The sequence below is a fragment of the Hypanus sabinus genome, chromosome X1 (genome assembly GCF_030144855.1).
Source record: "Hypanus sabinus isolate sHypSab1 chromosome X1, sHypSab1.hap1, whole genome shotgun sequence".
Classification (NCBI taxonomy): domain Eukaryota; kingdom Metazoa; phylum Chordata; class Chondrichthyes; order Myliobatiformes; family Dasyatidae; genus Hypanus; species Hypanus sabinus.
In genome coordinates, this window is record NC_082738.1 from 13,785,743 (window position 1) to 13,799,384 (window position 13,642).

At 42.6% G+C, this 13,642-nt stretch overlaps 1 protein-coding gene across 8 annotated transcripts in view; it reads left to right on the top strand.

Moving 5' to 3' along the window:
* Positions 1-13,642, top strand: part of LOC132384604 (cysteine/serine-rich nuclear protein 2-like) — a 95,516-nt gene that overhangs the window by 67,801 nt on the left and 14,073 nt on the right. For 7 of the 8 annotated variants that reach the window (XM_059955845.1, XM_059955847.1, XM_059955848.1 and 4 more), the window contains 2 exons: positions 2,825-3,084; positions 10,418-10,714. In XM_059955845.1, the coding sequence (XP_059811828.1) occupies positions 2,825-3,084; positions 10,418-10,714 (557 nt within the window). The remainder of the gene's footprint in view (positions 1-2,824; positions 3,085-10,417; positions 10,715-13,642) is intronic. The other variant, XM_059955851.1, reaches the window with a different exon arrangement.

The following is a 13,642-nucleotide window of genomic DNA, read 5'->3' on the forward strand; positions in this document are numbered from 1 at the left end:
GTTGATTCATCTGAATGGGATGTGTGACACCAGCCCCATCCACTGCAGGAGAATGTTTAAAGTCAGCAGGGGCTGTTGGCCCTTTTGCCAATGCACGTTTAAAGCTTGCGAGTGCTTTGCTCTTCCCCTGTGAGCACTGATATGTAAGGAGCTAATTGCCTGTTCCCTGGGAATAACTATCCTCTCTGTTAAAGAATTAACGGAAACCAAGTAACAGGGCTTCAAAATGCCGCTGTTTATTCTTATCCTGCCTTTTGTCTTTTAAACCTGCATAAGATGAAATGAGGAATACAAAGCTGTCAAAAAATGGTGATGGTAATGTTAACTATTTTCCAAGTTTTGGGACATCCTGCTCTTAATTTTATAATAGCCAAACAGCTAGTTCATGCTATGGGCTAGTTTTTAATCAATCCTGTGAATATTGCTGTTCTTGGGGTGTTTTATCAATGGCAACAGCTAACCAAACATAGGCAGTCTTCATTTATCATGACAAAGGAGTTCTTTCAGCCCATGACTGTGCTAGCCCTAGTTATACCATCTTAAGCTTCCTACCCATCACCTCATCAATTTAAAATTGTTATCAAACTTTCTCTTGACAGTTGCTGCCTTGACTGTTCCATGTGACAGCTGGACAGTTGTTTACAAGCTTCAAGACTTCAGTGTTAAGGCATTTCTCTTGCCAGCTCCCCCCCACCACCCCCCAAGCCCCTAACGTTCAAACAGCCTTGCAATAAATTAATGACTGATGTTTAGCTGGGAAAGAACATTTTTGGGTGGGAAACAAACCAATGGGAACTAGTTTTGTTTTGAGGCATAAACTAACTTTGGCCATCACGTTCTTTAAGTAATGGTTTTCTGTTCACTAGCTTGTTCTCCTCAAGCACAGAGAAGGAGATGCTTTTGGAATTGGGATGTTGGAAAATGGGTCTGTGGCACTGAGTTGTTCTAAAGAGTGAATTACCCTTTGTTTGAATTTGGAGCGTTTTTTAAAAAAAAACATTTCTGTTGAGTGCTTGTGGGTCAAGCTGTATCTTGCTAGTTTTGCGGCTGTAGCATATTATGTTCTTGTCAATGCTGTTAAGCGTGTGTGTAGTGTTATTTTTCAAATTTAAAATTGGGCAGTATCCGTCCATGGCCAGTGTTATGGTTGAGATCAGGGGCGTTTCTTATCAGGCTCTGGACTTCAGTTGACTCAATCAGAAGCTGGTGGGAAAGAATTAGCAGTGATCTTGCTGTGTAGATGAGTGGGTCAGGAAGGGGCAACAGAAACAGTTAAATTGAAGGGCAGGGGTAAATGTTGTCTTGGAAAGGGTCTGCAGGATTTTAAACAGCTGGGCTGTAAAAGAGAAGTGTTCACAATGGGCTCCAGGAGAAACAATTATCTGTGGAGATCAAATAAACAGGCTTTACAAAACTGCTGAGGTGGTGGTTGTTTCCTGAAAATATGAAATGTTGCTCCTAGAAACCTGTTTCCCGGTCTCTGTGAAAAGCTCTGTTCCATTTCAACCACATTTCACAGCTGATTTCCCTTTGCCCGGATGCTGTCTGTTTTTCACAAAGGAACAAGCTTCTTATTTTGATGTAATCCTCCACCAGCGCTTCATGTGATTGATGGACCCTGAAGAATTAGTTGTTAATGCTCTGACCTTTGGGCTCATGATTGGACTAAAAAGCCTTTCTCCTTTAAGACCATAAGACATAGGAACAGAATTAGGTAATTTGGCCCATTGAGTCTGCTCTGCCATTTCATCATGGCTGATTTATTTTTCCCCTCAATCCTGTTCTCATGCCTTCTCCCTGTAGCCTTTAACACCTTTATTAATAAAGAACCTATCAACCTCCCCTTTAAATATACCCAGTCTTTTTCCCCCCACAGCCGTCTGGCAGTGAATTCTATACCTTCACCACCCTCTGGCTAAAGAATTTCTTCCTCATCTCTGTTCTAAAGGGATGTCCTTCCATTCTGAAGCTGTGCGCTCTGGTCCTAGATTCCCCCACTATTGGAAATATCCTCTCTACATCCACTCTACCTAGTCTTTCTCTCCCTCCACCAAGAATAGCAACTCACCTGGGTTCTCCTTGCAGTCAAATCCACCTCTAACTTTTAGAACTCATAGTGGAACTCATAGTTCCTTAGAAACACTTGAAAATGCACAGAAGTTTGAGTGGTCTTCTGTACGACAAGATTTTGTAATTGTCACATAGATGCAGCACAAACACAGGCCATTTGGCCCACTGTTTTTTGCTGACCATCACCATGTATTTACACTAATGCTGCATTAATCTTTTATTCACCCACATTCTCATTAATCACCCCCACCTGATTCTTCCACTCACCCACACACTAAGGATAGTCAACAGTCAATTAATCTACCAACCCACACATCTTTTGGGATGTGGAAGGAAGCTGGAGCACTCACCCTGTCACAGAAAACATGCGAGCTCCTCATGCACAGCATCCGAGGTCAGGATCAAGCCTGTGTCTCCAGCACTGAGGCAGTAGCTTCATCAGATGTGCTACTGTTCCATAGTGGTCAATAAATGTTGGTATTACTCCTCTTAATTTCTGTTAGTCTAGGCTTCCTATTTGAAAAGAGATGTGGTTTGAGACTATGGGTGTTTTGTGGCCAGTGGGGTACATTTTCTGTATAGTAGTCACTGTTATGGAGGAAACTAGGGATCTTCAGAAACTGACAGATGATCTGCATAGAGTGCCCACTCAGTGGATCTGAAAGCACACCATTTGAGTGTTACTCCTGTAACTATGACTCCCTCACCATGTCCCCAGCACAATGACTGACAACCTCTCTGCTCTCTGTTTCAGCACCCTCAATCCTAAAGAAGCAGAAGCTGATGAGGGCCAAGAGCGTTCGTTTTGACCAAGTCACGGTCTACTACTTCACCCGCCGCCAGGGCTTCACCAGTGTGCCCAGCCAGGGTGGCAGTTCCCTGGGTATGGCTAGACACCACAGCTGTATTCGCAGGTACACATTGTGCGAATTTGCTGAGGAGCAGGAACATCTTCACCGACAGATGCTCCGTGACCACTTGAAAGAGGAGAAGCTTAATGTACGCAAAATGAAGGTAACGCTCTATACTCTTTATATGTCCAAATGCTTACCTGTCAGGATTGTGGGGAAGTGCTGTCTTTCTACGTTTTGCTCTAACCTGTTATTGCTTTTAAAGAAACTTAAGATTCACTATAAGGATGAGTGGTGACCCTTGCAAAACTCAAGGTTACTTTGGCAGACCCTTTTGATGTCTGACCAAAGTGAAACCTTGGCACCATCCATTGTGAATATTTGATGTTCAAACTGGTTTTAAATTGAATGCATGCAAGTGCTTTTAAATTTCCACTAGCAGCCCAAGCCATCCTAATTGCAGAAAGCTGAGCTCATGTGGGATGAATAGTCCCAGCTTGTTTGAACTTTCCGGTGTTGCTACATGTATTGAACAAAGTGTTACAAGTATATGGACATGATCACTTGGGTTGAGAGCCAAGGAAATGGGCCTTAGATGAAGAGTGCTTGCAAAACCTCAGCTATTTTGCTCACATCAGAAAAACATGAGGTGTTGATGCACAGACAGACGCAAAATGCTACTGGTTAAAAAATGAAACATTGGGACATGCAGCAGACTTGATGGTTCAAGTAAGGCTGAAATTGGTCTTTGTGATCAGATCTGTTAGGTGGGGGTGGAATTGCTTCCTTGAAAGGATTTTCCTCTTAAATTGGGATGTATGGAGCCTCTGTCAATGTAGTATTTTTGTAGTGCAGTCACTGTTCAGATGCAGAAAACAGTTAGTGTACTGCAAGCCCTCAGTTTATCTGGCCTGATAAATTGCTTTAGCAATGTTGATTGAAATATAAAAATTGTCTCAAGGACTCTGTAATCTCCAAAAAAAAAGTTCCATTGGAAATTTTGTACCCACGTTGAGAGTTGGCGAATGGAGTCTGTTGCTTTACCTCTCAATGAAGAGTGCAACAGCAGCATTTTATTACAATGCCCTGTCAACAAGGTGATACTCCCCTTGTCACTGCATTGCAGGGTTGGCTTTAGTTTTTGTTTTCAAGTTTCTGGAATGGGACTCGAATCCATGATCTGATATGAGACATTAACTGATATGAGAATGCTTCCCACTGATTCACAGGACAAGGGGAAGGGTGTACTGGATAAATGTGTAGAATTCTATTTGTGGAAGGTGTGTGTTGCTATGACTTCCCCCTTATGTTTAGCCCCCTGCTGTACTTTATACTAATTATTGTATGAGTAAATACAGTTCTAATGCCACATTTAAGTTTGCTGACAACACCACTGCTGGCCAAATCAAATATGATGATGGATCAGTATATTTAGGAGGGAGATTGAAAATCTGGTTGAATGGTGCCGCAAACAGCAACCTCTCACTCAATGTCAGCAAAGCCACAGAGCTGATTATTGATTACCAGAGGGAGAAATTAGAGCCGGTCCTCCTCGTAGGATCAGAGGTGGAGAGGGTTAGTAACTTCAAATTCCATAATGTTATTATATCAGACCAGCACGCAAGTGACATTACAAAGAAGGCACAACAGTGCCTCTACTTAAAAGTTTGCGCAAATTCAGATTGTCATCTAAAACTGACAAATTTCTATAGATGCACTGAAGAGTATCTGAGCTGGTATGCAAATACCAATATCCAAAAACAAAAAAAACCTGCAAAAAGTCTTGTTCATCAGAGGCAAAGCCCTCCCCAACATTGAGCACATCTGCAAGGATCGCTCTCACAGGAAAGCAGCATCTGTCATCAAGAACCTTCACCATCCTGACCATGCTCTCTTCTCACTGCTGCTATCAGGCAGGAGATGCAGAAGCCAAAGGTCCAACACCACGAGGTTCAGGAACAGTTAATACTCTTCAGCCATCAGGTTCCCGAACCAGTATGGATAACTTCAGTCATTTCCACTCCAAACGGATTCGGCAACCTATGGACTCACTTTCAAGGTCTCTACAACTCATGTTCTCAGTACTTTTTTTCAATTGGAATTTGCCTGTTGCGCATTGGTTGCTTGACAGTCTTTGTGCATAGTTGTTCATTAATTCTGTTGTATATCTGTTCTACTGTGAATGCCTGCAAGAAAATGAATCTCAAGGTAGTATATAGTGACATATACGTACTTCGATAATAAATTTACTTCGAACTTTGAATGAACTAACCCCTCGATCACTTATTGCAGGTTAGTGTCTGAGTACGTTTGCTGGGATTGACTTCAGAGATTCAGCCTAGGGTGAGTTGCACACATTCCTCAAAGGTCACCACAGCCTGCAAGCCCGCCTTCTGGCGACACTTGCTGTTGTGTGCTGCCAGCAGCTTCTCTTAGACTATTTGATAGGTGTACAGTTTTAAAGTGATGGGAGCTGTATTCAATCCTGGTCAGTGGAGGAAAGTATGAATGGATGTTGCTTGGAACCTGACACCTTGTCCCCTCTTCTAATTCCGTGGTTCATTTCACCAGTAAAGTATAAATGATTTTAGGACACTGAGTACTGTGATTATAGCCAGCCTACAAGCTAGGAATTGAGTATTAAACAGAAGGTTATTTGAAGATTTTTTAATGAGAACTTGGCAAGTCTGTGGCCAGCCATTGTCCCACCTTAGCCTGTAATTGTTAGACTTGACTGTTCCTTTCAATGGAGTTGCTGTGTGTACGGAACAAAGTGTTACAATTGCATGCAGGAGATGGAACATGGTGGTGATCACCTGGGTTGATTACTTTGATAATTGGAGCAGCAGGGTGTTTTAACACATTGTCACTTTGCAGTGGCATAGTTTGCACGCTGCCTTATTGGTGTGTGCTTATTGTGTCTTTTTTTAAAATAACTGTTTAAATGAGAAGCCCTTCATCGGGCAGTGCAATCTTGTGTCTGACAGGATTACTGAGAGTTTTTGAATGTTTGCACAGCCTTTTGAGAAGGGTTGATGCTTTTGTCCATTCATAGTTTGCCACCAGGAATGAGTGACTCTGTTCTGGTAATTTCTCTCCATTCCCACAATAGGAGAAAGCTAAGGGAAGCAACCTCTGGGTTTTCTTTGGTATAGTAGTCATGAGAATCTTTTTGTGTAAATCCGAGGGATAAGGAAATAGGTTCCTTGGTTTAATATCTTGTAGAAAAGGGATGGGCAAGATCCAAGGTAAAACTGGCAGCAGCATGCTGGGATGATCAAAAAGGAAGACAGCCAGTTTTAAATGAGAAGTGACATAAGAAATGGGAGTAGGCCTAGGCCATACTGTCCCTCAAACCTGCCCCACCATTAAGATCATGGCTGATTTGATCTAGGCCTCGGCACCACTTTCCTTGATAGTCTGAAGGTCCAAAAACTGTCTGTTTCAGTTTGAATAAATTCAGTGACTGAAGGAGAGAATTGCAATGATTCACAGCCCTCCATACAAAGAATTCCTCATCTGTCTTAAATGGATGACCCCTTATTGTGCCTCCCTAAGGAAACATCTTCTCAGTGTCCACCCTGTAAAGAATCCTATGTGTTTCAATAAGATCACTTCATTCCTATAAATTCCAGTAATCATAGACCCAACCTGTTCATTGTTCCTCATTGGACACCCCCACACGAGAAAACAGTGATACACCTGAGGGAGGAATAAGAGCGACAGTTCAGTTTGAGCAAGTGCTGTAGTTGGTTTATGGGGGTATAGTTTGATGTGAAGTGTCACTGTTCTTCCACTTAGAAAGAGCAACTGTATTGATTAAAAAGCGTGTGAAAGGAGCTCAAAGTTACTTTCAGTATCCTAAATTCAACTTTCTTCCTTAGTTAATCTTCTAGCACTTGAATGCAGAGTGTGGCTAGCATTTGGACATTAGTGTGTACGTTTTGGTCCACTGCTACAGCCTTGATTTGTGGAGCTCAGATCTTCAGCGCATCTGTGTGTTTTTATAATTTTAAAAACTTGCATTTTTGTAGGTGACCTTGTATAGGTGAAATACAAGGAAATCTATAACTGAAATAGATTTTCATTTATGGGTGTGGAGCAAAATGATTCTGGTTATAAGATCATAATAGCTTTCAATAAGATTCCACAAATGCACATCAAAGCTCCCAAAGGCTATGTGTGTTGTAGAAACAAGTGCAAAATGTACCCAGCTGCATTAGAAACCAGTATCTTCTATGCAGACATATGTTATGGCTTTGGTATTTGTATTTTTTCCCAAATACCATGTCAACAATTTTATTTTTTCTCTGGAAACCATGAAAGAATACCTATAGTTTCACAGCCCACTTGCTGTTATTGTTGTCTCAGAGGATATTCAAGCCAGTCTTGAATCACCAGAATCCTGAGAAATGGATCAGTTCTTGTTACTATGGGTTTCATTATGAATGTTTCTGATAAATTTTGTAAGCCAAAAATGTCCATCAAAACATGCCCAGGTTCCACTTTGTTTTTTAAATGCGCAGTCTGGTATCAAGTGTGTTCTTGGGGTAAATCCCAAGGACATTTAGTTGCTAAAGTAATTGGGATAGTTCACTGATGAAGCTACATTTGGAATGTGTGTAATTTGGGACATGCTGGCTTCAAGCACATCCCAAACAGAACATTGGGCCTGAGCCAGAAAGCAGCAGCCTATTGGTCTGGTACCCCTTCCACCATCCTAAATTTTGGTTCCCTCCACTGCTGGTGCACAATTTTGCAGTGTGTACCATCTGCAAAATTCATTGCAGTTACTGACCTAGGCTACTTAGACAGCACCTCTACTCCCAAGTGCTTGGGATCATGAGCCCATAGAACAGTACAGTATAGGAACAGGCCATTCAACCCACCATGTCTGCCCTCAACAAGACAAAACTCTCAAATTTGTGATGCAGGACCTTGCCAGCACAAAACCATGCTAACATCCCCTAGGTCAAAGGCAGAGGTGACGTGGTACGGCACCAATTCTCCACACACCCCCCCCCCCCACCCCAAGTTGCATACCATCCAGACTGAGAAACGTCCTTATGTCCTCCTTTGTCAGGGGGTCAGAGTCCTGAAACTTCCTTCCCAATGGTGCTGCTGGGGCAGATGCACCAGAAGGACAGCAGTGGTTTGTGGTGACAGCTCACCGCCACCTTCTCAAGTATAATTAAATGCTAGCCATGCCAGTGATGCTACAATACTGAAGGATAAATGAAGCCCAAAATTAAGTTGTGAATTCAGGAGATGTCCTGTTTTATTGAAGTGATAAATCTCAATAAGTTGGCAGTAAATAGGGGGGAGGCAATACGTTGGGCCAAGGGGCAATGGCTCATGATGTTGGTCTGAGGAATGGGCCTCAAATGAAGCATCTGGAATTGGGTAATTTTAAAGTAAGCAAGAGGAGAGGTCCCAATTTTTAAAAATTCTTAAACAACAGGTTCACACCCCTCCCCTGCCCTGGCCCTATCTGCAGTGGAAACAGGACCTATTCAGTTGGGACTGTGTAAGTTTAACTGCCTTTATTTAAAAAAAAACTCTAACTGCTCAATTCATGATCTGAGTGATGATGGAAGAGATAATTATAGATTACCACATGATGGAAATCAACTGGCTGTGAGAAATGGTTTGCACTGTCACTATGGTCTCTCCATGATGAAGACCCAAACAAATGGAATAAACAGTAAAGGTTTCTGTTATATTCAGCACAAGCTCTTGCTACTTGCACCTAATTCACTGCAGACCGCCAGTTCATTATTGGCCAAATGTTTGTGCATGTCAATTCAGTACAACTGGGCATGGTCTGCCCTCCATTTCCTTGTAATGTTGCTTCACAGTGGTTGCTCCCTTTTTACTTACTAGCATAATTTGTGTCACAGATCCCTCCACCCCACCCCTTAGCCTCACATGCAAGACTGCAAACAGCCCATGCTCCGAGCATTGCAATATTTTAACTGGCTTGAGAAGCCCATCTTGGGTGACTGAGCTTAATGGTTGCTACAATACAAATTGCTTGTTGAAACTGGGACATCCACTAAAATGGGATAATCTTTAGTCGAAGGTTACAGCATTGCATCATTGTTTGAATAATTCTTTCTCTATTGGTTTTCTTCCTGCAGACCGTGACCCTATTTAGTGATTAGGCTGATGATGGCAAAACAGAGACAACTTTACCAGCCTGACAAAGTTCATGCGAATTTTCACTGGATTTATCTTTAAAATGATTCAGCATTCTATGCAGATTATCAATAAACTACTTTTATGACCTTTGTGTCCTTTTTTTCCTTTGAGTTTTTAAAAAATAAGTATTTTGTAATAAACACTGTAACCTTGTCTTGCATTCCTGCTTTCTACGCTAAACAAAGGAAATCTTGGGGGCTGTTGTGAGGAGGAGGTAATTGCAGGCTTCGAATGATTTGCACAGGTACCTCCCGGAGCAGCGTGGGCATCCTGGGAGCACTAAGTGATGTCGATTAATCCTCCTCCCGCCTTCCCCTTCCCCTTATCAAGTGACGATACAAAAATGGTGGATGGACAGCATTGTGCATGGAGATCACTCTGCAGCCACTGTTTGTTGTTTTTTTTGTCCTTGTATCAAAGACAGAAGATCTGTCCAGCAGCCCATACGAAATGTCAAAACAGCCTCCTTGAAAATGGTTCTGTAATTGGGAGGAGCTTTCAAATTAGGGTCCTGTGATTGAGAACACAGTACTGAAACACCATGGTTGCTTTGGGCACTTACAGTAGATTGACCATAACAACATGCATTATAAATTCACTAGGCAGTCCACAGGTTGGGGTGGGGGGAGCCTTCCAGGATTATTCTGGACTCTCCAGAAGTAAAGATTTGTCTTCAGAATAACCCAGAGGAAAAACTTAGCCATATATATTTAAAACAAATTAAAACCATTCTCATAAAATCAGTCAGAAATGTTCTCCATGTTGGCTAATGAGTCTGACTCTTTAATTGTGAAGGCGCGACAGAGCAGGCATGTTAAGCAACCAATCAGTGTGTGGGTAGGGCAATTACAGGCGAGGGTTGTGTGACAAAGCCTCCTGGGATGTTGCCTGCCACAGCTGGCAGAAAGAAGTGACATGCAAGGCATGGTGAAATGATGCCATGTGGTGCCATACTGAAGAGTCGAAAACCAGGGTTCAGGATTGAAAGACCACCCATTTAAGACTACGGTGAGAAACTCCTTCATTCAATAGGTTACGAACCTCTTATTTACTCCCACTCAGGGGTATGGGGGCTCATTTATTAAGTACATTCGGGGCTGAAACTGACGGATCCGTTGGACAGGAAATTGGGAGATTGTGTGCAGCCAACTAGAGGGTTACCTGTGATCTCAGTAAATGGCACAGCAGGATCAGGGGCTATCTGGCTGGCTCACAACTTAAAAATTCTTGCATAGGACTTGGTACTTGCACTACAGATACCCAGACTTAAACCACTCTAATCTTCTCCCCAACAGCTGACCAAGAATGGTACGGTTGAGTCAGAGGAGGCCAATGTGCTCACCATAGATGACGTTTCCGATGATGACATTGATGTGGACAGTATTGAGGTAGATGACTATTTCTTTTTACAACCACTACCCACAAAAAGGCGAAGAGCTTTGTTACGTGCATCGGGCGTCAACAGGATTGACACGGAGGAAAAGCACGAGCTACGGGCCATTCGCTCATCCAGGGAGGAATGCGGGTGTGACTGTAGGTTTTACTGTGATCCAGAGGTGTGTCCCTGTAGCAAAGCGGGAATCAAATGCCAGGTAAGGTCAAAGTTTCTGCCCAAAAGGAATGACTTTTATACAACTCCAGGAAAGCAAGTTGGCTTTTTTATGCAAACATTTTTTGTGATTTTTTTTTTACATACTTGATACTATGGGAGTGAATTATAAATTCCAAGCAAATACATTGCAGATTTAAAATAAAACCCGAATTGGGTAGGTGGGATGGTGTTGGTTGATGCATGTTGTTTAACATCCATGTTCACCTTACCACCAGCAGGATAAAAATCCCTTTGGTAGTACTAATGCTTATAGTCTTTCCTTGTATTGTGTTTCTGCCATGGAACTTGGCTTCTCTGGAGTTAAGAACATAAAATCAAAGCAGGGCAAAGCCTGCAAGACTGATTCATGACTTGATACAATCTGGCTGATCCTCAACATTGTCCACTTCCCTGCTGGATTGCTTAATTCTAGGTGTCCAATCAGCCCCACCTTGCATGTGCTCAGTGGCAAAACATACAGTGGGGGAGAGAATTCCAAAGATTTCTGAAAGGGATTTCTCCTCTCAAAGCTAAATGGACAGCCACTTATCATAATATAGTCACTGGTTCCAGACATTCTCGCCAGAGGGAAATGTGACATCACTAATTCTGGCCTCCTTTGCAGCAATTCTAATTTTGAATTCTCTCCTCTTCAGGAGATCCCGAGAGGCCACAAGTGTCCATTGCAGCCAGTGGAAACCTGACTATCAAGAAGAGATGAAGATTAACTTTATTTGTCACATGTACATCGAAACATATAGTGAAATGCGTCGTTTTGCATCAACAACCAACACAGTCCGAATATGCGCTGGGGGCTGCACACAAGTGTCACCATGCTTCTGGAGCCAACATAGCATGCACACAACTTACTAACCCTGACCCGTATGTCTATGGAATGTGGGAGGAAATCGGAGATCCCAGAGGAAACCCACATGGTCGGGGAGAATGTACAAGCTCCTCTCGGATAGTGGTGGGAATTGAACTCCGATTGCTGCTGTTGTAAAGTGTTAGGCTAACTACTACTCTGGCCTTGACACTTGCTGCCAGTGAATAATTTGGCCTTTACATAGTCCAGGTCATTGATCCCCCCCCGTGAACCCAGAATAAGTGTGTGTCATAAGGCTTGATTGACATGCTGAGTGAGCCGATGCCTTTGCCTCAGCTGATGGCTATGCTGGTTCATGAGATGCTAGAAGTAAACATGCAAGTGCAGAGAGAGAGTTAAGGAGGCCAGTAGTGCATTCACCTTTATTGCAAGAGGGAATGGGTCCAGAGAAGTAAGGAAGTTTGCTGAGGTTGCACGGGACTTTGAGACCACACTGCAGTCTGTATCTAAAGGAAGGACATAATTGCCTTGGAGTCAGAGCAGTGTAAATGCACTGGATTGGTCCCTCGGATGGAGGATTACTCGAGGAGAAAGTGAGTAAGATTGGCCTAAACTCATTGGAGTTTAGACAAATGAGAGATTGGAGAGTCTTAAACCAGTAGGCAGACTACAAAGATGAGGGGTGGTTAAGTCTGGAATGAACAACAATTTCACAGCTGGCATTCTGTTCCCATGTCATTCATCAGTGTGACCCTCTGTTCCTTCTCCTTCATATGCTTGTTAAATACACTTCAATCACTCTAGAGCATGTTCACATTCTCACCAGTCTTTAAATAGTTTCCATGATGAGCTATGTTCTTTTTGTATCTTTTCTTAAAATTGTCCATTGTTTTAAAAAAAACTCAATTAGGTCGCCTCTCAACCTACTTTTATTCATGGAAGGGAATCCACACAGATTGCTGCTTGCATCTCTGTAGCGTATTTTGTTTAATAAAGCACCCCCAGCTATCCTGTTATTCTCAAGTCTTTGACATGAGACATTTAACTCTCCCCCACCCCCGCTCACTCCTTTCTCTCCCCCCCCCCCCCACCCGGCACTCTCCACCCCCCACCCCGGCACAGAAGGGTACTTTTGGTCCCGTGTAGATACCAGATAAATGAGCTGTAGCTTGCTAGAGGGTTGGCAGTTAGCTTGATTTATAATTCATCATGTTATAATAAGTCCGTGAACAGATGTTTTTTTTTGCTGTTTAAATGTTAGAACCAGTTATAGCAACCATGTAGGTGTTGCAAATCTGGGCAGTGTCACTACTTTGACTTAATCGTGGATGAAAGTGGGTGAGGTGGGAGGAAGTGCTCACCCTAACTTAATCTTCATACAAGACTTGCTTTCAAAGCAGGACCTTGAGCACAAACCTATCCGGCTCTTCATGACGGTACCATTATTCTTTCTTGAAGGGCAAGCCATGCCAAAAGATCTTGGCTGAGAAGTGGCAGATAGAGTTCCAGTATGGGAAAGTATGAAGTTATATACTTTGGAAGGTCAAACTTAAAGACAGAATACAAGGTTAATGGCAAGATTCTTAGCAGTGTGGAGGACCAGCGAGATCTTGAGGCACATATTCATAGTTGCCGTAGAAGGTTATAGGATAGTTAACAAGGTGCATGGTGTATTGGCCTTCATTGGTCAGGGAACTGAGTTCAAGAGCTCTCTCTGAGGTAATCTTGCAGCTCAAAACTGGTTGGACCACACTTGGAGAATAGTGTTCATTTCTAGTTGCTTCATTATAGGAAGGATGTGGAAGCTTTGGAAAGGGTGCAGAGGAGATGTTTTCCATCCAGGGTGCCGCTTGTATTAGAAAGCATCTTATGAGGAAAGGTTGAGCAACAAAGGAGGATAAGAAGCTACTTGATAGAGGTGTATAAGATAAGAGGGGCAAAAATAAAGCTGGAGATCTTTATACCCAGGGCAGAAATAGCTAATATGAGGGGAGATTAATTTTAAGGTGTTTGGAAAGAAGAATAAAGTAGCTGTTTTTTTTAAACATGAAGTGGTGATAGAGGCATATACATTAGTGACATTTAAGAGACCCTTAGCTAGGC